General features: G+C 42.1%; 1 protein-coding gene, 1 long non-coding RNA gene and 1 pseudogene across 2 annotated transcripts in view; 1 reads left to right on the forward strand and 2 right to left on the reverse strand.

The window, feature by feature from the left end:
• The window catches only part of Dars1 (aspartyl-tRNA synthetase 1), a 62,040-nt gene extending 52,291 nt beyond the window's left edge, over positions 1-9,749 (reverse strand). The window contains exons 1-3 of the mRNA XM_075987813.1: positions 9,335-9,749; positions 7,491-7,548; positions 5,363-5,455 (exon numbers count right to left, since the gene is read on the reverse strand). Coding sequence (XP_075843928.1) covers positions 5,363-5,455; positions 7,491-7,548; positions 9,335-9,400 — 217 coding nt within the window. The 5' untranslated portion in view covers positions 9,401-9,749. The remainder of the gene's footprint in view (positions 1-5,362; positions 5,456-7,490; positions 7,549-9,334) is intronic.
• On the reverse strand, positions 1,670-3,923 carry LOC142859175 (large ribosomal subunit protein uL4 pseudogene; annotated as a pseudogene).
• Positions 9,089-18,623, forward strand: LOC142858506 (uncharacterized). Its single transcript, XR_012912032.1, has 3 exons — positions 9,089-9,238; positions 9,922-10,090; positions 16,569-18,623. It is a non-coding gene; the product is annotated as an uncharacterized LOC142858506 (long non-coding RNA).
• Positions 18,624-26,067: the final 7,444 nt, after the last annotated feature.

Here is a 26,067-nt window from a genome sequence, read left to right on the forward strand (position 1 = left end):
ACGGCGGTCTCACAATGGGCACAATCTAATTATATTTTGGTTAAAATTCTTAAAAACAAAATAATGAAAACCGTATCTATTAAATATACCCTGTAATTTTTTTTTAAGCTTAAAAACACTGGTTAGTCAATACTTTTTTTTTGGTGAGATAGGGTCTTACTATCTAGCCCTGGCTCCTGGACCTTGCTTTATAGACCAGGATGGCCTTGAATTCAGAGATCTGCCTGCCTCTGCCTCCCATGCGCCACTACACCCGGCTCAATAAATACATTTCTTAGGATGTATGTTAAGAAAATTAAATATGTAAATGGTCATAATGTTAAAAACATTCATAACATTACTATTCACATAGAAGAATGAAAACTCTTATTACCTACTCCATAAGTTTGTAGGTTTCATTAACTCAACAGGCCTACATGCAACTCCAGAGCTACAGTCTCCAAGCTTTCTCTGTTAGTGTTCCTAAATACTACAGCTTTAAAGACAGTCTGCTCAGAAGGATTCTGAGAACCCAGAACAGAAAGTCAGTACTGGTGTCTTGACAGAAAATGGTTCACTCAAACCATCCCCACCAGTATTTATGAGACCAAGTTCTTGCCATGTGCTGACAAACACAAATGTTCTTTCTTTGACTCTGGTGGCAACAGTGAGGTCACGATTTGCTTAGTTCAGCATTCTGTAAAGCACTGCCCTACATACAGTAAGAAAACCGGGAGCAGCACATACTATCCCCCCCCCCCCCCCCCCCGAGACAGGGTTTTTCTCTGTAGCCTTGAAACCTGTCCTGGAACTAGTTCTTGCAGACCAGAGTAGCTTTGAACTCAAAGATCCACCTGCCTCTGCCTCCCGAGTGCTGGGATTAAAGGCATGTACCATCATCGCCCGACCCCATACTATCCTTCTGTATAAAGTAAAAAAATAAGAGCAATGGGTATGTGTGTATGTACGCATGCCTGAGTTTGAGTCCCAGCACCACAAACAAAACACAGTAACTCAGTGAATACTTATATGCACAGATATGGCAAGATTAAAGAGTGGGTTATAAAACTAGTATTATGAAACTGACTCAAATACACCCTTCACACTCAGGTTCATGAAAATTAGTTTGAAATATTTATGGTTGATTTTCTACTTACTCCTTACATTATTTTTATAATGAAAAGAACAAGGTGGTGGTGGCGCATGCCTTTAATCCTAGCACTCAGGAGGCAGAGGAAGGCAGATTTCTGTGAGTTCAAGGCCAACGTGGCCTACAAGATCTAGTTTCAGGACAGGCTCCAAAGCTACAAAGAAACCCTGTCTCGAAAAACCAAACGAAACCAAACCAAACCAAAAAACTGTGGAAAGAAGCATGACTAGGGTGTAACAGCTTCTAGCCTAGCTGAGGTGTAGGTCCTACTTCAAGGGCACAGTGAGAGGGGAGTACCCGATGCCTTCTTTTGGCCTGCCAGGAGCGGACAAAACTTGCACAAACACATACATAGAAATAAATTTTAAAAACATTGTAAATGGTATAAAAATTAAATATTGCTATACAGTATAAAAAAATATCAGGTTTATCTTATAACAATTTCAATAATATATCATTTCAAACTTTTTTATCTTTGATCAGGTTTTTATTCAAATAGACTGTCTCTATTTGCTCTATGGAATGAAAGATTTTAATAGATTAAGCAGCAGGCTTTTTCTCTTCTTCAGTCGGTTTTTTCTCAGCTGCTGGTTTCTTGGTAGTTGCAGCCTTTTGTCCTACAGGCTTCTTTTCTTTCTTACTTTCTGCAGGCTTGTCTGCAGTCTCCTTCTCTGATTTGGCAGCCAGAGCCACTTGATGTGGGATTCCCCTCTGTATGTTGTGAATACCACTGGCTAATAAAAAAACTGTCTTAGCCTATGATAGGGCAAAAGAGTAGAGCTAGGCGGGGAAAACTAAACTGAATGCTGGGAAAAGAAAGGCAGAGTAGACGCCATGTAGCTGCCACTGGGAATTTCCCGGTAATTTACAGTCATGTGGTGATACACAGATTAATAGAGATAGGTTAATTCCAGATGTAAGAGCTAGCTAGTAATACGCTTAAGTGATTGGCCAAGCGGTGATTTAAATAATATAGTTTCTGTGTGATTATTTTGGGAGTCTGGGTGACCAGGAAACAAACATGCAGCCTCCTACTATAGCTGCTGCTTCCGGTTTCTTCACCCAGAATTTGTGATTTCTGGCCTGGTGAAGAATGGTATTCCTGTGCATAATCTTTGCATAAGGGTTCAGCTTCAACATGATTCTCAGGTTCTTCAGAGGATTCTTCAAGACTCTACGCTGAATCTTCTTGCATGGTGCTCAGATGGCTCTTTGGATCTCTGGACTTTTCAAGATTCTGCTAAGGTCTGTGTTTATCACCTTGCGCATGGGAAGGTTACAGTTACTCTTGAGGGTAACAGCCTTAAGCCAAGTGCCATACAACTCATCTAACTTCCGGAAAGCACTTCCAAATGCGGAAACGTCCCACATGCCCATCAGGAGCAAGTTTCAAAATGTTCAGCTTGCTGACATTAAGCAGAGTAATACCAGGGATGTTTCTGAAGGCTTTGATAATACCATTATCTTCATTATAGATGATGCAGGGCCCCCTGGGCTGGATATGTCATTGGTTTCTCATTTTGCCTTTGCCAGCTCTCATTCTGAGAGGCATAGAACTTTCTTATGTCATTCCAAGCTTTAAGTTTCTTAAGCAGCTGAACAGCCTCCTTGGTTTTCTTGTAACCTTCAACCTTATTTTCAACTACCAAAGGGAATTCAGGAACTTCCTCAATGACCTTTAGATATCACCAAAGCTGGTAAGGCTGAGGCAGCCAGGGGAGAACAGATGGTGCTATCACTTTTGAGTTGTGTTCCCTTTGTGGTGCCAACGATGCCAGGTTTTGGTTGGTGCAAACATGCGGCCTCCATGACACATGTTTCCAAAGGCACCCTGGCCAGAACAATGAGCACCACCACCTCCAACTCTTGGAATTCGAGCCACAGCTCTGCCAGTACCCCAAGACTCAGGCACTGGTCTGATGACCTGCTAATTCACTGATGGCTTAGGGCTGTCTGTTGTTTTTCCTCAAGGTGGGGCGAACAAAGTTCACAATATCCAGTCAAACGGCAAAGTGGCATTCTTGCAAGATGACCCCCCGTTTTCAGAGTACACCGACATGAGGGGATGGGCACAAGCCATGACGGGGAGAGGAGAGGGCCATGCTCCTCTCAACCCAGCTGCTCCCACAGGAAAAGGCTCAAACTTTCTTTTGAGACCTACATAACCGGGCTGGCCTCAAACTGTAATCCCTATTTTACTGAGATTACAGATGTGCACCACCACTCTCAGCTTCACTGATGTATTTAAAGTCTGAATAGAGAAACTAGAGAAATGGCTCAGTTGTCGAGAATGTGTCATGAGAGAATCTGAGTCCCACTCCCAGCATCCAATCTGGCAACTCACAACTATGTGTAACTCTAGCTAGAGATCTATTGCTTCTGGCCTCCAAGGACACCTGCACCCAAAGACACAAAATTAGAAAGAAAAGAAACCTCCACAAAACAACAAAACCCCAAATAAATAACAAAACAAAGAGACATGGAAGAGAAAATCTTTAAAAGCAGGGAGGAGAATAGGTCTTGGTCCAGGCTTACATGAGCATGCATTTCCATCTTTCCATTAGCTAAATCAAACATTGGGCTGGACAGATGGCTCAGCAGCTAGGAGCACTTGTTTTTTTCAGAAGAACAGATTTCAGTTTCCAGCACTCATGTCACATAGCTTAATAAAATAAAAGATTCACCAGGTATAGTGGTGAACGTCTTCAATCTTAGCAAAGTAGGTTGATCTCTGTGAGTTGAAGGCCAGCCAAATCTACATAGAGTTCCAGGTAGCTAGAACTACGTGGAAAGACCCTGCCTACAAAGAAAAAAACAAACAAGCCAAAAAAATAAAAAAGAAACTGGTAGACACAATAGCTCACACCTGTAATCAGTACCCACACAAATACACGCATTATATAAATCTTAAACAAATTAATTTTTAAAAAGAGAAAAAACAAACAGCAGGCTCTTATCTAATTAGAAAAAGACAATAAATTACAATGTGATTGTCTCTTGGTAGAATAAATGGCCCAAGCTTTCACCAATACAAATCAACATTATTTAGAAATTTAAAACTATTAGTATACTTCTCAAAGTCAACACCAATATTCACTTAAGAATTTGATATTAGAATATGTAAACTCTTAATAGACAAACTACCACTAATTATTCTTTATTCTTTAAGAGTAATTAATGGTAGAGAGAGGCATGGGTATAAAATGTCAAAAATTTTCAAATAATAGACTAAATATATTAATCTGTAATTAAAAAACACTTTAAAACACAATTTTAAGAAATGTTGTAACATGGGACACATTAAATAAACTCTTCTGAAGAGACAAAGATGTCTTAGCTTTTACAATTCTGTTCATATTCTACCAATCACTATGAGACTAGACAAGCAGCTTCAGAACCTTAGTTTCCTCTTTTATACGGTGAATTAGCTATGTCTATTCTGTCCACTTCACATACCTGTAGGCATGATTAAATTTGAAAAGCAGGGAGTTACAAAGTTGTAACAAATACAAATGTCATTACTATTTTTAGAAAATGCTGACGAGTAGGTCAAAGCCATTATTCCATAAAAGTTGAGATTTGAACAATCCTAATATTTCTGTTAATGTTAATGCTGTATCTTCCAAAAGCACTGTCCCAAAAGGAAAGGGGCACTCATATGGTTCAATATACAACTAGTACAACAAAACTGTTAATCTTCCCCCCAAGACAGGGTTTCTGTGTGTAGCTCTGGCTGCTCTAGAACTCTCTCTGAAGACCAGGTTGGCCTCAAACTTAGAAATCTGCCTGCCTCTGTCTCCTGGAATGCGAAGATGAAAGGCCCGTGCAACCACTGCCCAGCTAAAGCTATTAAATTTTAAATAGCCACACGTGGCCTCTGACTACCATAATGCAACATTTGGCTTTCTTCTTCCAATCTAATTCTCTTATCTAATAATTACAACTTTAGGAACATACTATACGAACAGGAGAGACAGCCGGATTAGCAGTTCAGAGTATGTACTGCTTTTTCATAGAACTCACGTTCCATTCCCAGCACTAACTTCAGGCAGCTCACAAATGCCTGCAACTCTAGTCCCAGGAGATATAATGCCCTTGTCTGGACTCTGCAAGCACCTGCACTCATACATATACATATCCACATACAGACACAGATGCTGGCAAAACACACTAAAATTTTTTTAAAAGTTAATATACTTAGCAAAAGAGCTATAACCACTGAGCCAATCTTACCTTTTGCTCTACTTGTATGAACTCGTGCACGGACCCAAACAACATCATCAGCCTTTTCTACTGTCAAGTCTTTAACTCGAACCAAAACTCTATCTGTAATACATAATAAAGCCATTTTAAATTCAGATTTATGGTCATAATTTGTCTGATAGTTATCTTAAGAACTTGGTATTACTTTAATAATTTCTTTGATGTTTTTATGTATGCAGTATGTCCCCTTTATGAACTGCACTTCCTAAAGACGATTCTCTACTATCTTCACTGCCACTTTTGCCACTACCTTAAACCAAGCTACTGTTGTCACTTGCTTAAACTACAATATGTTCTTTTATTCTCCTTCTAATTCAGTCTATACTGTAGTCATAGAAGTTGCACACTGCAAATCTTTCATTTCAATGTGAACATTTTAATGTCTTTAAATGGCCAAATAAACTATATCCTCACCTGTCTGGGCCAAAGCTAACAAAATTATTTGTGTACATGCTGTGAAAATGGCCATATGTTGTAAATATGTCATTCTCCAGGACAATGAGTAATCTAGATTAGAATATATAAATGCTGAGAGAGTCTCTTGAAAGTCCTTGCCTCAGGTAGTGTAGGCACAGGGCTGCAGTTACCACCTTTCCTGCTAGTATGGGTTCATAGGAGAGAATGAGGCAGTGATAAAGGAAGCAGTGATAGAGAAAGTACTAAAGATGCGCTAGTCTCTAATCCAGCAGTTCTCAATCTGTGGGTCACGGACCTTTTGGGGTTGGATGAGCCTTTCACAGGGGCTGCATACCAAATTATTCTGTATTTCAGATATTTACATTATGATTAATAACAGTAGCAAAATTACAGTTATGAAGTAGCAACAAAAATAATTTTATGGTTGGGGCTCTCTACAACATGAGGGACCCTATATTAAAGGGTCACAGCAGTAGGAAGATTGAGAACCATTGCTTTAATCTAACTGTGCTTGATGCTCATACAATTTCCTATAGTTGGTATATGAACCACTGGCAGTAGATAAACTCTAACCATTATGTATCCTAACATTAACCAAAATAGTACATCTAACCAGAGTTCCCCAAAAGGAAAAGGTTACAAAGTAACTATTATGTAGAAATAGTTCTATGAAATAACATTCACAAATCATTCTCTTTTTGGTTTTTCTAGACAGGGTTTCTTTGTATAGCCCTGGCTGTCTTGAACTTTCTCTGTAGACCAAGCTGGCTTTGAACTCACAGAAATCCACCTTCGTCTGCCTCCTGAGCACTGGGATTAATGGTGTGCGCCACCACCGCCTGGCCACAGAAATCATTCTTATTGTTTTAAATATATACTAATTTGATTTAAAAAAAAAGTTTGGGTATTAAGTAAAAACAACAATAGAGAATAATACCTTTGAGGACATTCTAAAAGTCAAACTACAAATGTATGCTATCTATCTCCTCTAAATATATTAGTCTCATAAGGCAAAGATACAGCTGTAGAAAATGTGTTTGCAAAACACTATGGTTCTCAAGGTCAAAAGCAAAGAACATGAAGGAGGTCTACTGACAGTAGTACTACCAAGCCAACTTCTTCATCCACAATGCAAAGCCAGGAAAGACACACTGCGAAAGAGAGAAGACAAAGCAGTCTGAAGTTTTAAAAGGTGGATCTGGCCAGGCAGCAGTGGTGCAAACCTTTAATCCCAGGACTCAGGAGACAGAGGCAAATGGATCTTTATGAGTTTGAGGACAGCCTGGTCTACAAAGAAAAACTGTCTGGGGTAGGGGGACTGAAATATAGATTTGAAAATACAAAAATATGGTTGGGAGTGGTAGTGCATGCTGGCTAAATCAGCCCTCGGAGGAAGAGAGAAGAGGGTCAGAAGTAAAAGGTCTTTCTTAGCTATACTCAAGAGTTCAGGGCCACCTGAGTATACCAACATACAAAACTCTATCTCAAATAATAAAAATTAGAAATATATTCTTTTGTAGATTAGGACTCCAAGCTGACAATGTTTATAGAGTGTGTAGTATCTATTGGGTTATGAATGACATTTAAACTTTTCAAAGTTATTCCTTTGGAGCAATGCCTCAGGTGATCCTATTTTAAACTTCATGAATTGTTCTCCTAGAATTAGAAGGAAGATACCAACCTGGTTTTTCTTGAGATTGTATCATAGAGGATATCCCATATCTCTCTTTGGCATAATCCTAGAAAAAAAAAGATTTTTGCAATATAACTTTAATTAATACATAAACACAAGCACCTAGAACTATAAATGAATTTGCATTAATTTTTAAAAACATTTCATTAATTTGAAAGTCATTTTAAAATATGAGAATTTGTTTACTTATATATGTGCTTTCTGCAAAAAAGCACCCAGTTTCTGGTTATATATTCATTATATATGCATGAATGCATCATGCATAATAGCACTCATATAATTTATACATGCATAAAATGCATCTTAACTACCTTGTTCTAAAAGGAGATTAATCTACTTCAAAGGAGAGATATAAATTGCCCCCATGAAGGGAGTAGGATGAAGTGCTACAGTTTTATTAACTTCCTATTTCAGGAAGAGATGTTCAAAGAGAACCAATGCTTTGGGTAAGGTTTCTGAGCACCAGATGTTCAGTTCTGAGAAACTGGAGCTGCTGGGTATTTGCTAACTAACTACAACTTTGCTTTTGTAAAACACCATCAGGAAATTCACCTGCTTCCTAGTTCCAAAATCCAGCCTCCTAACAGACTGAGACGACGACAGGGTTATCAAGTTCTATGTTATAAAGTCAGGAACAGGGGGCCTAAGTTCAGCCTATGGATTACACTTATACATAGATACGTGCTCCTTCATTTCATCTTACGTTACCTCTAAAGTGATCTTAAGGTTCTTCTACTTACACAGTTATAGAACCCTAGCACAGTATCTACCTCATACTACATTTTATAGCTATACTACTTACGAGGGTACACTGGTAACATATACGATTAGATACACCAGCACACAAGAATAACAACTCCCTTAGATTTTTATAAGGTAGATTTGAAAGATCTGTCTGGAACAGTTTCTATCCTTCTAATAGCCTTGTTGTAATTCTCTCTTCAATGAGAAGCACTTTTGACAAATATACCGAAATAAAACATGTTATGGGTCTTGAATATTAGTAAAATACATACATCTAAGGAGAAATAACACCTGGGGCACAGTAAAAAGACACCGTCACATAATGAAACCTGGTGGCAGTGTGTGAACCAAAGGCGAGGAGAGTGTTATCTAATCAGTATTCACATTTCATCAGAATCAAATATTAACTTGATATTCTGAATTATGATGTAGTTACCACAAATGTTGAATTCATCCACCAAAAAAATTTAGGAGCCAAGGACTAAGGTTTAAAAATTTGTACAATATATCTAACTTGAAGGAGGGTTTCAAACTCTGATTTCTGGAAAGTGCTAAAGATCACTGAGGGTTATCACCAGGTTACTGAGAAAGGAAATTAAGATAACATGTGTTCACAACTGTCACAAGGAAAAGTCATTTAAATACACTGGCAGCCAGTTTTGCAAAGGGCTGTCATTACTTGTCAGAACATTATGAGGGCTGAGAGGATATCGATTAGCGGTGCTTTATCAAAAATTTCCGGGGACTGGAGTGGTGTGTTACGTGCAGGACGTGTTCATGTGAGCCCCGCTGGGGCTACTTCCGGTTCACTGGGCGCCACATGTTAACCCGTCCCTCCCTCCCCCGCCGCCTCCCCACGAACACACTTCTCCTAGGCCAGGGTTCTCAAGAAAAACAGTCCCAGGCTGCTCGGGCCGCGCGCCCAGGCGTGACCCTGTGGGTCCTCGGGGAGCACTGGGCTGCGGCGCGCCACTCCACGCCGCGGCCTTCAGGTAAAGTGCGGTGGGGGCTCCCAAGGCAGAGAGCGCCCCGACCGCCCCACTCCCTCCCTCGGCGCGAGCCCCGACCCGGGGAAGAAGGGAACCCACTTCCGCCGCGTCCACGATCTCCCGCGGCTTCTCCTGACCCTTGCGGCTGGCGTTGACGCTGGGCATCAGGACACTGGACTGGGGGAGTGAGTACCACCCTCCCTCGCTGGCTTCCGACGGCAGGAAAAAGGGCGTCTCCCTCCCGCACCGGCTCGCCCTCCCGGCCCCGGCTAGACGCTCTCAGAGACCGCGTGCGAGTTTGGCTTCGAAATATCGCGAGAGTTACAGCGGCGATCTCGCGCGCCGCCGCCGGTTTCTCCCTCTGCCCCGCCCATGGGCGCTAAGGGGCGTTCCCGAGGCCGGGGTGAGGTGTCGTGGGGTGGCTCCGAGGTGTCTTTCCCGGGGAGCCGCTTGACCTACCCGCGTGGGGTAACTTCACTGCCGTTAATAGCCTTCTCCGTGCTCCCAAAACATTTCTATTTTTTAAGACAGAGTCAGGGTCTGTGTAGTGCTGGCTGGCCTGGAACTCACGGAGATCCTCCTGCCTCTGCTCTCTTGAGTACTGGGATTAAGGGCATGAAACAGCTTGATGGGCGTTTTTTTAATTTGAGACGGGGTATCACTGTGTCACTCTCTTTTAATTACAGAAAACTTGTCAAGTTATCTCTGCAAGTTCAGGCCCTGATCTCCGCTTTTGGACGTTAATGCTGTCACTGCCCCGTGGAGGCGTGTCCCTCGGGTCAGAGGACCCTTTGGCAAGCTGTCCCGCTATCGGGGGGGGGCACGGCGTGCTGGGTTGCTAGGGCTGGCTGGAGAGTGGGTATACAGCGGTAACCTACGCGTTTTCCTTGACTCTTTGCTTTTTTTTTTTTTTTTTTTTGTTTTCGAGACAGGGTTTCTCTGTACCTGGAACTAGCTCTTGTAGACCAGGCTGGCCTTGAACTCACAGAGATCCGCCTGCCTCTGCCTCCCGAGAGCTGGGATTAAAGGCCTGCGCCACCACCGCCCTGCTGACTCTTTGCATTGTTAAAGGTTGAGTATCATGTTGGTTGTTCAATGGGTGCCATCTCCCCAAATTAGACTTAAAAAAATGTAATTGGTTATTTTGAAGGAGGGGTTTGGTAGCACAGACCTACAATTACAGCACTCAGGAGGCAGGGGCAGGAGAGTGAGGCCAGCTTTATCTGCATAGTAGTGGTTCGTGTTCTTGACTCTGAGCTGGAACGTAGGCTGATCTGCTATCTTGGTGCATGCTGACCTCCTTAATGTAGTCTGCCCTGTCTGCTCAAAACGGAAGAATCTATTCATTCCTTAGGGAATGATATTGAATATTTATGATCAATAATACATCCCATTATACTCACGGGATTCCAACACAGAAGGTGTCTGTCAATTTGCTTCAATTTTTAAAAGATTTATTTATTATGTATAACAATATTCTGTCTGCTTGTTTGCCTGGACACCAGAAGAGGGCACCAGATCTCATTACAGTTGGTTGTGAGCCACCATGTGGTTGCTGGGAATTGAACTCAGGACCTTTGGAAGAGCGGCCAGAGCTCTTAACCTCTGAGCCATCTCTCCAGCCCTGCTTCATTTTTTTTAAAAAGAAGTATTAATTTCCTCAGGCTTAGTACTAATGTACGAACTGATTGACAGAGGTCAGCTATCCTATCGTCATTTTGCTAGTATAGGAATCTCGTATTTCAATGTGTCCACAAGGCTTCTTAATGTACTTGTTGTTTCTTGTCGTTTTGCCACATACTTTTTGTTTGTTTGTTTTTTGTTTGTTTTTCGAGACAGGGTTTCTCTGTGTAACAGTTCTGGCTGTCCTGGAACTCACTGTGTAGACCAAGCTGGCCTCAAATTCACTGAGATCCACCTGCCTCTGCCTCCCAAGTGCCGGTACTAAAGGCATTTGCCACCACCACTGGGCCACATACTTCTTGTTATGGCCCCTTTGCTTTGAAAGAGTATTCTCATTTAGGTCATAACTTTAGAGTAATAATGTAAAAAATGTGTAAGAGATACTATCAAATACTATAAAACTTGTGTTTGGGACAAGGAATTCAAATTTTTTTTATCTCCTTCTCCCTGTAAGACTTTTATGAAAATGTTTTAATCCTCCCACCAAGTAAATCTTTGCACAAAGATTCATTCCTAGGAAATTAATGGCCTGGAGCAGTGACCCTTTTCTACTTGCAGTGAGCCCCTTCCCCCTTCATTTCCTGCGGGCCAATTCCTTTCAGACTAGCTGAATAAGATTGTGAGGCCGGACCCCAGCCAACAGGGAAAAGACATAGCTGAGTTAACCTAAAAACCAAATTACTTCCCGTCTTGGGGTGTTTTCTCCTCAGAGTACACCCTCTTGATCAAGAGTAAACTTTGCCTTGTCCAGATTCTTCAGTTGGTGGTCTCTTTCTTTGCGAGCCTGAACTTATTTCTAACAATATGTGCTCTTGCTTTCTTGCCTAATAGTGACAGAAAAAAAGCATTTGCCACATCAGTTGCCACGTGCTATGGTCCTGCGATCTCCCAGTGTCAGTGCTAGGATTAACTGATACAAGGGCTGAACTGTGTTCCCCCATTTACCCCTAAGCATTCATATTTTGAAATCCTAACCCAACATGTAACTGGATTAGGAGGTAGGATCTTAAAAGAGGTAACTGGGTTAAAATAAGATCACTGGTGTGAATCTGTGCTGGCTGGTCTTATGTCAACTTGACACACAGACTAGAGTCATCTGAAAGTTAAACTCGTAACACTGGAAGCAGAGTGAGTTATTAGTTTATCAAATAATGCTGCTGCTTAAGTGGTGACCCGTAGAATTAATCCCTTAATGCATCACCAATTATGTACCCTTCCTCCTCATCGCCTACTGTAACTGTATATCAACATGGTAATGGTATAGAAATCTAGGCATGTTGTAGTTCTCTGCAGTGATCTGTACTCCTTACTTACAAAACATTATAGACTTGATAATGACGGAAGGACACATTTCTTAAACAATTTACTAGTTTAAGAGCCTACAGAAATTATTATGCTACTAAATAAAATTCAGTTTGATTATTTATTCCACACTGATAATTACTGGCTGGTAGCACTAGCATGTTACTTGGGATATATAGATAACAATATCCTAAAGATTCTCTTCAAAATTTTTTTGAAGATACCCCTTAGGTATTACCTAAAACTACATCTAAAAGTTCTTTAGATAATTGCTTTTAATGCTTTTACAATAGCTCTTTGTCTTAGGGTTTTATTCCTGTGAAGAAACACCATGACCACAGTAACTCTTATAAAAGAAAACATTTAATTGGAGCTGTTTTATAATTCAGAGGTTTAATCCACTATCATCATGGCAGGACATGGTGGCATGCAGGCAGACATGGTGCCAAGAGTTCTACATCTGAATCCGCAGGCAGGAAAAGAGAGTGACACTGGGCCTGGCTTGTACATCTGAAACTTCAAAGCCTACTAACCCCAGTGACACTTCCTCCAACAAGGTCACAATAATGCTACTCTTTATGAGTCTATGGGGCCATTTTCATACAAATGACCACATTCTATTTGCTTGTCCCCATAAGCATGTAGTCATATAATGCAAAACTTCATTCAGTCTAACTTTAAGTTCCCATAGTCTATTACAGTCTCAATGTTGTTTAAAAGTCCAAAGTCTCTTCTGAAATTCATGGCAATCTCTTAACTGTAATCCTCTGTAAAATCAAAATCAAAAAGCAGATCACATACTTTGAATATAGAATGGCACAGGATATACTTTACTGTTCCAAAAGGGAGGAAAGGGAGCATAATAAGGAAATGACCAAAGCAAGACTGAAAACCAGCAGGGAAAACTCTCAACTCTGCATCTCCCTGTCTGATGGCAAAACACTTCTTCAGCTCTCCAGCTGTGGTGGTTTGAGAGAAAATGACCCCCAAAGTGAGTGGCCCTATTGGGAAGTGTGGCCTTGTTGAAGTGAGTATGTCCTTATTGGAGGAAATGTGTCACTGTGAGGGCAGGTTTTGAGGTTTCCTATGTCAGGATATGGTATAGTGTCTCAGTCAACTTCCTGTTGCCTGCAAGATGAAGCATCCTTAACTACTTCACCAGTGTTGTGTCTGCCTGCACATGGCTATGCTACCTGCCATGATGATAATAATGGAATGAACCTCTAAAACTGTGAGTCACCCCAATTAAATGTCTTCCTTATAAGAGTTGCCGTGGTCATGGTATCTCTTCACAGCAATAAAAACCTTAACTAAGACAAAAGTTGGTACCAGAGTCTGGGTATTGCTGTGATAGGTCTGATTTTTTTTTTTTAGAGTAAAATGGACTTTGCTACTTTGGGTTAGGAAAGCAGTAGAATACTTTAAGCTCTGCTTAACAGGCTACACTAGTAGGAGCATGGAAGACAGTGGTGCTGAATGTGACTTGATGAGCTGTGGGGATGAAAAAGTTTCAGGAAGAAGAATATTAGTAATTAATTTCCTTGGCAGAGGAAATCTCAAAATGACCCAGTATAGACTCTGTCATGTGATTATTAGTGGTACTCTAATGAAGATTTATAATGGAAAAGAGCAAGCTGAGCAGTGTTGTGGAACAATCTTTTTTGCTCCCTGTGGATATTTGTTGCTCTTACTGGTCTAATAAGGGGCTGAATGGGCAATGTGTGAGTAAGTAGAGGTTAGGTGGGACTTGCAGACAAAAAGAAAACATGGGAAAGAAGGAGACCAGAGTGACCAGGAGACGTGGAGAGAAGCAAGATGAATGTGTGGAGCTGGAAAAAGGCACCACCAGGTGGTAGAATGTAAGTAAGAAATGGGTTAATTTAAGTTGTAAGAGCCAAGGAAATTACTTTGGTGAAGAATCAAAGATGTCCATGTTTAATAAACGTAGCACTGCAGCACTCTTGGGTGGCTGGGAGCATGGAAATAGAGAGAGAGAGAGAGAGAGAGAGAGAGAGAGAGAGAGAGAGAGAGAGAGGGAGAGGGAGAGGGAGAGGGAGAGGGAGAGGGAGAGGGAGAGAGGGAGAGAGGGAGAGAGGGAGAGAGGGAGAGAGAGCACAAGCGCGAGTGCAAAACCCGAAAACCACATATTCTTTTTCTCCTCTGAAACTTTTGAGCCAGGACCCCACAGTTCAAGTCACTGTCAGCACCACTGTCTTCCTGGATGGCCCATTAAAATGTTCAATTGTTTTCCTACTGCACAGTCCCACAGTCCATATTCTTCCAAACAAAAACATGGTCTGGCCTATCACAGCAATACCCCAGACCCCAGAACAAACTTACCTTTGTTAGGGTTTCTATTGTTGTGACAAAACATCATTACCAAAAGCAAGCTGGGAAGGAAAGGGTTCATGTGGCTTACACTTCCACATTGCTGTTCATCACTGAAAGAAGTCAAGACACGAACTCAGATAGGGCAGTAATTTGGAGGCAGGAGCTAATGCAGAGGCCATGGAGGGCTGCTGCTTATTGACTTGCTCACCATGGCTTGCTCAGCCTGCATCCTTATATGATGTGGGAGTGTCATATATCAATCTGTTGATTTCATTGGTTAAGCAATAAAGAAACTGCTTGGCTGGCCCTCATAGGTTAAAACATAGGTGGGAGAAGTAAACAGAACAGAATGCTGGGAGAAAGAGGAAGTGAGCTCAGACTCTACAGCTCTCCTCTCGGGAGCAGATGCCTCAGAGAGACGCCATGCTCCCGCCATGCTCCCCCCTCACCTGGGCAGACAGACGCGATTCAGCTCCTACCCAGGATGGACGTAGGCTAGAATCTTCCTGGTAAGCGCACCTTGGGGTGCAACACAGATGATTAGAAATGGGCTAAATTAATATGTGAGAATTAGCCTAGAAGAGGCTAGATAGAAATGGGCCAAGCAGTGTTTAAAAGAATACAGTTTGTGTGTTGTTATTTCGGGGCATAAGATAGCCAGGTGGCCGGGGTGCTGGGGACACAGCCCCGCCGCTCCTAATACAACAGAACGGCACCCAACGCTCCTATTACTACACTTATAGAACCCAGGACTACCAGCCTAGGGGATGGCACCACCCACAATGGGCTGGGCCCTCCCTCATCTGAATCATTAATTAAGAAAATGCTTCACAGCTGGATATTATGGAGGCGTTTTCTCAATCGAATTTCCCTCCCTCCATTCAGATAACTCCAGTGTAGAAGCTTTCTTGTCAGACTGTCTTGAGATCACTTAGCCCCCAAATAATGACATGGAGACTTAATATTAATTATGAAAGCTTGGTCTTTAGCTTAGGCTTTTTCCTATCTCTTTCTTATAACTTAATTATCCTGTTTTTATTAGTCTACATTTTGCCACGTGGCTCAATTACTTCTCCTCTGTATAGTATGTTCAACTTGCTCTGTGTCTTGCTGGTATTCCTCTGCCTCTCTTCCTACAGTTCTCTCTTCCACCTATTTCCTCCTGCCTGGCTATTGGCCATTCTGCTTTTTACTAAGCCAATCAACAGTGACACTTCTTTACACAGTGTAAACAATTATTCTGCAATACTCTAGCTTATGTCAAGTTGTCATAAACTACCCAGCACACCTGACCCCTTGTCAGCTTGACACACAAACATATTACTGTTAAGCCATAGACTCTCCTTTCTTACTTATCCCCAACATTGCACAAAAAGAAAGACATCACCATATAAAACATTTTACAAACTTAAAAAGTTCCAATGCCTTGCAAATTAAATTCAAACACTTTAAAAAAAAACACTTTAAAAATTGTCTCTTTGAAACAGCCAATCTCTTTAAAAATCCAAAGTCTTAAAATTCAAACTCAATTATGGGCTTCAATAAAATAAAAAATGAATGAAATACTTTCTTCAAGAGGGAAGAACTAGGGCACAGTCACAATCAAATCAAAGCAAAGCAACTTCATTTGTAAATAACTCAGTATCTAATATCCGGGATGGCTCACAGTCTTCTGGACCCTTCCAAAGGACTTGAGTGACTTATCCAGCTCTGCCCCCTGTAGAGCACACACAGCTTGTCTTCTAGGCTCTGGTTGGCTCCACTCCACTGCTGCTGCTGGTTTTGGTTGTCATCCCACGATACTATTATCTCCAAACTGCTGGGGGCTCCTGTTGCAACTAGGCTGCACTTTCACCAATAGCTTCTCCGGGGCTCTCTTCATGGTGCCACACCTTAACTTCCCTGCATTACCCTTCAGTCCTGGGCTTTCAACTGCCACTGAGACTGCACCTTCACCAATGACCTCTCTTTGCCTTTCACAGTGTCAATCCTCAACTGCTTTCCATGATCCCTGCAGGCCTTCACAACCAGTGCCGCCTGAGTGACCCTTACACTATCAAGTCTGACTGCCCGCATGAAGTCCAACCCTGCCTGCTCCTGGAGTACAGCCATTTTCATTCAAACTACCACACCCTTCAAAAGGACAAGGAGCTTGTGTGTTATATACAGATTCCATATTCTCCACAAAAGGATTGTGTTCCCCCCACCTTGTTGTACAGCTGAACAGTCTGAACTTACTGTAATCAGTTAACTTTAATTATATGTTTCCCAGCATTGAATAGTTTACCTGACTCTGCATGTTGTGCTGAAGCTGCTCCTCTTTTACAAGAGAAACTCACGCTCATTCTAATCAGCCAGGTCCATTAACATCCGCTAATGCTCGAGCCTTTGTGCTGGCCTCCTCACTCCTAAAACTTTCCTTTCAGGCCCCTCAAAACTCTCATGAACTTCATCAGCAAAGTGCAAAATCTTTGCAGGTGCAATTCTCTACCTCGTGAGCAAGCTGAACAGATTATTAGGGCCTGCCCTTCTTGTTCTTCTTTTACCCTATAGCCATCTGCTAGTACAATTAATCCTCAAGGGTTAAAATCTGATGCCATCTGGCAAACTTGATATTACTCATATCCCAGAATTTGGATGCTTAAAGCATGTTCATCTAACAGATTTTTTTTCTAATATGATTTCTGCTTCTGCTCACAGGGGTAAAATAACCTCAGATGCTATTAGTCATTTATTATGTACCCTTTTCTTTCTAGGACTCCCATTATGACTAAAATTTGATAATGGTCCTGCTTATACTAGGAAATGCTTTAAAGAATTTTGCAATTTTTTATAATATTTATGTTCATTTATATGCATTGTTATTTTGCCTGCATGTCTGTCTGTGTGAGGGTGTTGGGTTCCCTAGAACTAAATTTACAGACAGTTGTGAGCTGCATCTGGTTGCTGGGAATTGAACCCAGGTCCTCTGGAAGAGCAGTCAGTGCTCTTGACCACCGAACCATTTCTTCAGCCCCTAGTTTTTCAATGTGTAGATTATTAATCATGTTATTGGAATCCCTTACAATCCACAGGGTTGAGCTATTGTGCGGCGACATCATCAAATACTTAAATGGTAAATTTCAAAAACAAAAATAGGGTATAACACCCACCTAAATACTATGCTACATTTAACTATGCTAACTAAATCTTTTCACTTTAAAGAATAATGCTTCTTCTGCTACCCCAAAACATCATTCTCTAAAGGAGACACAACTTAAACCATATCTTAAATGAAAAGATCTAGAAACTACTAAGTGGAAAAGGCCCAATGTTCTTCTAACATCAGGATGCTTGAGCTTGTGCTTGTGTCTTTCCAGAAAATGAACAAAGTCCCTTATGGCTCCCACTATGATGCATCTGATCAGGACAGCATCCCGGAGCCGCTGCACAAATGAAACACTGGAAGGAAGATGAGAAACTCATCAAAAGGAAACATCCCAAGAGGAAGAGGAAGCAGATAATTTGAGAGACATCAAGACTTATAACTCATCAAGCTGAGACCTTGGGAGATAAGGACACAATTCTACTGACCCAAAATAATGCTGTTATATTTATTGACTATATTAAATGCTAATTTTCAGCTTGTTAGTGAAGAACCGAAATGTTTTTATCTGGGGGGATAGAAGGCATGCTTGTAGCAGGAGACAGTATGAGGTTGTTTTGCCATGTTAAGCATTGTTTTTAGGCTTTATGGCGTCTTTTCACAGCAATTGAACCCTCACTAAGACATAGTCAATCCATGGAACTCACCTTTATGGAAGACATCACATGTACTTTACAAAGAATTTCATTGCAGTTGTATTTTAAGCTTTATTGTACATCCTGAATTGAGTTATTTATAATTAGGAAAAGTTTCACCAAGTTGTACTTACTTAAATATGCCTAAAATAAACTCCTTGAGGTCAAGACTCTCAAAGTTTGAAATAATATCGCCTACTGAGTTGTAGTTGTATCAAAGAGTTCCACAATAGCCTGGAATGGAGTATAACAAAGGTTTATTTATTTGGGGATAAACTTACAGTAAGGGCAACGATCCACAGTTCTCTGCGTGCACTGTGAATCGGAACCGAATCCAGCAGAACAAAAGGCCCCTAAGGTTTTTTGACTGCACTTATAGTACATGAGACCATGCCCAAAGTGGGCCGATATCTTCAAGGCCATTGACTGAAGGAGTTTCCATATCACTAGGTTGTGTTGAACTGAACTACCTTCTTCCCTGGTAGATTGTTACGCTGCTGGCCATGGTGGTCACAAAAACCCCACAGAGTACATGTAAAGGGACCATGTGGAGACAGCCATCTTCAAGACGATGAAAAAGGCCTCTGAAGAAACTAACCATGTTAGCAACTTGATCTTGGACTTCTATCTTCAAAAATGTTTTAATTTTTTTCCTGTTGTTAAGCCAACTAGATTAGAAAACTTATTTATAGAAATCTTAATAAATAATATACTTGGGAACTTGTTAGAAATGAAAAGTCCTTAGTTTTGTCCTATTCAGAAGCTCAAGAGTGAAAAACAGCAGTTTGTCGTTTAGAAGACCCTGCGCATGATTCTTAGGCACTCGAGAGTTGGCAAAGAGCTGATCTAGTTGTTGAGGCTGTAAGCACTAGCCTGCTCTGCGTGCATACCTAATCTACCGTGCACTACTGTGCATTTGAGGGTAGCTAGGCAAGGGCTCTGTCACTGAGTTATAGCCCCAGCTTCTGTCTCTCTACGTTGTAGGTTATGGTGATAAATGAATCCATCTAGGTAGTGTTTAGAGCCGAGACTGGTGCAGGGTTAACTCTCTATATTGTGAGATATTACTATAGGAGGTAGCATGTAAATGTTAAAACTGGAATTAAGGTTATTTGAGTTTGTAAAAGTACATAGCCTAGTGTATTGACAGGATTTGTAAATGAGGACCTGAGGAGTGGAGGAGTGAAATAGACTCTTCCAACCCCTATTTGGCTTGACAGAGGAGCCATGTGCTGGGAATTGAACCGGGGTCCTCTGGAAGAGCAGCAAGTGTTTTCAACCACCACGCCATTTCTCCAGCCTCCTCCTATTTTTTTTCTCATTATTTCCTGGTTGTGATTGTGATTTGGAAAATGTAGATGGTGCCAAGTTCTTTGGAGTTCATGCAAATAATGCATAGCACTCATTGTTAAAGGCTCTTCACCCTCTCGGAAGGCCTATTGTCATCAACTTTATATCCTGTTCCCACGAGAACGTCACCTCTTTTCTCCTCGTTGCATTTTGCTTCATTTTGTGATGCTTAAGATCTAGCCCTGGTCCTGGTACTTGCTGGGCATACTCTGCCGCTGAACTATCACACCCATAACCTCCTCTGGACTCTTAAATGGATCGCTCAGTTTCTCGCTCAGATGCCTTAGTTGCATCCGCCGCTGGCCTGTTTGAATCCACCTTCTTTTAAAGCAGTTTCCCATCAATGTCCCCATCCTCCACCTCAACCCCCCCCCCCCCCCCCCCGTTTTCCATGTGCCCTCTTTCTGAGGCAACTGTTTTACTATGCAGCTGCAGCTGCTGCCAGAGCCCAGGAATATGCACACTGGCTGAGTTGCCCTGTTCAGCCTTTTTTCTGTGTATCTGATGGTCTTTAGTATTTTATGTGAGTTGTAAACACACTGGGTAGAAACAGCTCAATAAACGACAAACAGTAAAGTGAATAATAAAAAGTTATAGTCTCATAGAATAAGAATGGGGGTGGGGTGGGCTTTCCCAGACAGAGTAAGCTGGCTGTCAGAATGTCTGAAATACTGGAGTGCTGCTACTTCACCTTATTTCTGAGTCCCAAACTTGCTTTTGTAGTTGCCTCTTGTTCTTTCCCCTCCACTCACTTTCTTGCTCACTCTTGATAACCATTCCTTTATCTTCTAGTTCCCAAATTCCAGTGCTGTTTCTTATTGCTTTCTTCCCAGCATCCAAATATCCATCCAGATCTTCTCCCACTTTCTCCTTTTAAACATTACCCATTTCTAACTTAGCTCCAAGTGCAGACTGTCCACATGGTGAGGCGCTGGAGAAAATAGGATAAATTATAATTCATCTGGCTGGATTATGGCTGATCACATTTTGTAATTCTCTATATTTAAAAATTCTAAAACGGCCTCACAAAACACCCTCCCCCCACATAAATTAAATGTAAAAAATATATAAAACATGTACATTTTTAAAGGAACAATATATCGAAGAGGTGGAGAAGAGGATGCAATACGAAGACCCCTGAGCTCCCATCTGGCTCCTGCTGGTCGTTATTCAGGTTTCCTCTGCTGCTTTGTGCTTTGCTCTCTTCAGTAGAGAAACTATGCTTTTCACTTATAGATCCACCACTGTCACTATTCAGGTTTGTGGTTCTACCCTCTGCCTTGCTTTCTGATAATTATTTTCTCTAACCCAACTTCTGTATTTTTATTAATGGTTCTGAATATGGTCTTAAGTAGTTCCTTAGATCAGAAAGAACTATTTTCTATACCCTATGTCAGGTGCGTGTACCTATGTTATATTACTTTAAAATTTAATTCTACTTCTTGGTATCTGTGGCACAAACTCAGGTTGGTTTATCCTAATTGAGTCACTCAGTCTAAACACAATTAAAACCCAGGAACGGGAAAGATACCCTCAGGGCTGGAAGGCCAGCCATCCTAGCTAAATTAGCAAGCACCAGGTTTGTGGGAGACCCTGTCTCAAAGGATAAGATAGAGATTGAGGAAGGTAGCTCATGTTGACCACTAGCCTCTACATGCACATGGACACACATGCACACCCTTCAATACATGAGTACACATATGTGCATACACAGGGAAAGAGAGAGAAAGAGAAAAGTACACATACACAAAGAAAGAGGGGGATGAATCTCACTCCTTAGTTATGGTGGATGATCTTTCCAAAGATGGCTCCAAGAACATTTCCTGACCCACTTGTCCTTTTGCAACTTGATTTGACTATGCCCTTTCTCTCTTGTTGCCACTGGACTAGCCCATGACATAATTTGATCAATACAACACAATCAACAAGAATTTATCAGCTTCTGCTTTTATGACTTGGGATGTTCTTTCTTGGAATCAGTCACTATTGCTGTGAGGAGGTTTAAGAGATCATACAATGGCTGGGCAGTGGTGGTGCACACCTTTAATCCTAGCACTCGAGAGGCAGGGACAGGTAGATCTCTGTGAGTTCGAGGACAGCCTGGTCTAGAAGAGCTAGTTCCAGGACAGGCTCCAAAGCTACAAAGAGAAACCCTGTCGAGAGAGAGAGAGAGAGAGAGAGAGAGAGAGAGAGAGAGAGAGATCACAATGGAGAATAACTTCAGCTGAGCTTCCAGATGGCATGTGGATGAGGTCAATTTTGGTGTTTTAGCCTACTCAGCAGAGCACCAAACAATTCTCCATGTGCTGGAACTGTTGATCAATCCACATAATCATGAGCAATAGAGAATTGCAGGGTTTTGCTTGTTGGTTTTGTTTGTTTTGTTTTGTTTTTGAGACAGGGTTTCTATGTGTAGCGCTGGCTGTCCTTGATCCTCCGTAGGCCAGGTTGACCTTGGAATTCACCTGCCTCTGCCTCCGGAGTGTTGGGATTACCGCCATGTGCCACCATCGCCTGGCATGAACTGCAGTTTCATTTTGAGGTGCTCCACAATGGCCCGTCCTTGACTGGAAGCCCCCATTTCACCTAACTCACTTAATCACCCTCAGACCTCTGCAAGGAAGAATAACTTCCTTTTGTGGGCCTCTGCAGTCACTTTTGGCTCTATTCACAAAGTGGCTCAGTGATTATGAAAACGGCTAAGGGTAATCACAATATTGCTTGACTGCTTTTAATGTTTATACAGTGGTAGTTTGAACTAAACTGTCCCGCATAGGCTCATGTATTTGAACACTTGGTCCCCCATTGGTGTCACTGTTTGGGGTTGTTATGGAGGCTTTAGGTACAACTTGCTGGTAGAAGTCATCTTCGGTAGGCTTTGAGGTTTTATAGCCTCACCCGACTTCCTATTCTCTCTCTGCTTCTTGTGGTTGAAATGTGGTCTCTCAGCTTCCTGCTCTGGTCATCCCTGCCTTTATGGACATCTAGCCCCCTAGTACCTTGTATTAGTTGGTTTTTGTCAACTTGACACAGACGTAAACAAGAGGGAATTTCAACTGAAGAATTGCCTCCACCAAATTGGCCTGTAAGCAAGTCTATGGGGGCATTGATTAAATGCTTGATGTGGGAGGGCCCAGGTCACTGTGAGTGGTGCACCACTAGGCAGGCGGTCCTGCATTGTATAAGAAAGCAGGTTTAGCCAGTGATGGTGTTCGCCTTTAATCCCAGCACTCCAGAGGTAGAAGCAGGTGGATCTACGTGAGTTTGAGACCAGCCTGGTCTACAGAGCGAGTTCCAGGACTGCCAGGTCTACACAGAGAAATCCTGTCTTGAAAAACCAAGAGAAGGAGGAAAAAGAGAGAGAGAGAGGGAGAGGGAGTGGGACAAGGAGGAGGAGGAGGAGAAGAAGAGGAAAAGAAGGCAGGCTGAGCAAGCTAACAGGAAGTGTTCTTCCATAACTTCTGCTTCCCCGACTTCAGGTTCCTACCGTGAGTTCCTAATTCAATGGACTATGCCTTAAGTACAGCTTTAGGATGTAAGCTGCCAAGGGGAATCCTGGTGTTTCTGTTCCACTACGCTGTCTTTCCTCAAGAAAAAGACAACACTACTGTGTAGCTTAGAAAAGCAGATGTGTGTGTGCGCTGTGGTGTGTGTGCGATATGTACATGTGCACGTGGATGTATATATAATGTATAATATGTGTATGGTCAGAGGTTCGTGTTGGGTGTCTTCCTCAATCGCTTTTCGAGGTAGCACTTCAAACTCAGCATGGATCTTCCTTGATTGGCCACCTGTCCAGTGAGCTCCAGGAATCTGCCTATCTCCACTTCTCCAGCACTGGGAAGAAATTCTATTTCAGGTTCTTTCTATTTTTTTTAATATTGGTTTCATCCTTTAATTGATTGGAGAGGTATGGTCTAAAACAAAGTTCTGTAAATTTACAAACTGCATAAGTCTAGATGAAACACTCTTCATCCAATATTCCCAGTTTTCAGAGTTCATGATTCTCTTGAAGTTGGATGAAGCATCATTTGTATCTGCATGTATCCCACTTTGAGGGGAGATGGTTTATAGTTACTGACAGGCTCAAAGGCATCTGTGTTTGGACAGAAGACTAAAACTAAACAAGAACATTCTTTTAAACCTTCTAATGGAAGTAACTTGCAGGGTTTCCTTGACTTCAGACAAAGCACACACAGTTTGCAAAGCACTATAAATGGACCCTGTCTTTCTTAGCCAAGAACCAGTTTTCTTCCAGTGTGCTCCTAACAAAACGAAACCCCTTTGTGCTCCTTCTGGCACAGGTAATGCGGAAAGACAGGTCGCACAGGTGGGAAGGTCCTGCCCACTCTAATTGTGGCTAACAAAGCCCAAGGCTAACCTCAGCTGCACGTCTGTCCCTGGGAAGCCACTGATGAACCTTAGCTCTAACTACAATCTGTACTTGAAACATAATTCTCAGGATGACAAAAACCTAAATTATGTCCCCAGACTGGCACCTGAGGCAAAGCCCTAAGGGCCAATGGTTGTGAGGGGTACATGTGACATTCTAGTTAATAGGGATTGATAAACAAAAATGACATCACTCAGAATCTCAGAGGGGGTAAGTGTCCATCAGATCCTTTGACTTCTGTAGTGTGCTCTGGGCTCTACATTTTACCCTGGCGGTGCAGCAGCAACCTGCAGCAGGGATGGCCGCATCATGTCCTGGACTTTACAATTTACCCTTCAGTGCATCACCAGCCCACAGCAGGGATGGCCGCACAACATCTGGGGTTTTAAAGCCACTTTCTGGGCCCCTAAGATGACTGAGAGAGTAAAGGTGCTTGCCATCAAGGAGGACCTGAGTTCAACTCCAGGGACACACTCGGTGGAAGGAGAGAACCAACTTCAGAAAGTCAAGCTGTCCTGTGGCTTCCATAGGGGTACTGTGGCATATGTGTACATGAGTACACACACACACACACACACACACACACACACACACACACACATGAATGCAAGCGCACATGCAGATAGAGGCCAGAGTTCAACCTTCAGTGTTGTTCTACAGGTGCTGTCTATATTATTATGATTATCAGCATCATCAACAACAACATCAACATCATTATCATTAATTAATTTATTTGGAGACAGGGTCTCTTCCTAACCTGGAGAGTAGGCTGCCTGCTAGTGAGCCCTAGGTCCAGAAAAGTAGGATTGGAAGTGTGCACCACCACCCTTACATTTTTTTTGTTTGTTTTGTTTCTCAAGACAGGGTCTCTTTATGTTACAGCTCTGGCTGACCTGGAACTTACTTTGTAGACAAGGCTGGCCTTGCACTCACAGAGATCCTCTTGTCTCTGAGTGCGGGGATTAAAGGTGTGCACTATCTCCCCGCTGCTGACACTTCTTTTTTTTTTTTTTTTGCTTAGGTTCTGGAGGTCTGAACTCATCTTCATTCTTGTGTAACTGTGCCAGCTCCCAGCCCGTAATGTAGCATTATGGGATTTGGTGCTACTTTCTCTTATTTGTAGACCCTTTTGCCTTTTTGTAAGAAGGATTCAGCTTGTCTATTTCATTTTTTTTTAAAGAGAATGATTGTTGGCCTGTAAAGTAAATAAAGATTCTGTAGGGATGAAGGAGGGAGATGCAATTTCAAGTAATTGAAGCGTTCAGTAGATGATGACTATCTCTGCAGTCACCCCTAGTTAACAGAGAGTTCATGGATTAAGGAGTATATAACACAAGCCTCACGGAATCTGGGAATTAGGAAAATGTTTTTGACCCACGGAAATAATTGAATAAACGGGGTGCACCTGTTCCTAGACATGCCTTGGGAATACGTGAAGCCCCGGCACAGGATGAGCGTCTGCGAGTGTCAGTCTAACAGCAAAACAAAGCTGGCAGCAGACTGGGGAAGTCCTTGGGGGGTGGGGAGTCACCATCCACAGTGGCCACCGGGAAGGGAGGCCAAAGCTTCCAGATGACCTCCCCCCCAAAGCTGCTGTGAAATGAAATACAAATTCTTCCTGAATATTTCCAGCTTTCCTTCCTGGAGGAAGTGTTCAGTCAATGGGAAACAAAGCCTTATTCAAAGGATTAAAGCCAGAGTCATTCCATTGTGTAAGGCTTCAATAACATGACTTTCCTTCCACGGGCAGCATTTTCAATTCACAAATCGTCTCGAAAACAGGAAATTTTGGGGGAAACGTGCTTATGATAACAAACAAGGATCTGCCCTGTGGTATGGAGGGCCGCGAGGAGGTGCTTCCAGTTTTATTTAAGGTCCCTCTTCCCACTGTGCTGCATTCTAGGAAGGGCATTCCTTAAAAGAAAAGGCCATACGGCTTATAACATCAAACTTCTCCATTCCCACCCCACCCCGAGAACTGCAAGGAGGAGGG

This window comes from Microtus pennsylvanicus, chromosome 10 (genome assembly GCF_037038515.1).
Source record: "Microtus pennsylvanicus isolate mMicPen1 chromosome 10, mMicPen1.hap1, whole genome shotgun sequence".
NCBI classification, from domain to species: domain Eukaryota; kingdom Metazoa; phylum Chordata; class Mammalia; order Rodentia; family Cricetidae; genus Microtus; species Microtus pennsylvanicus.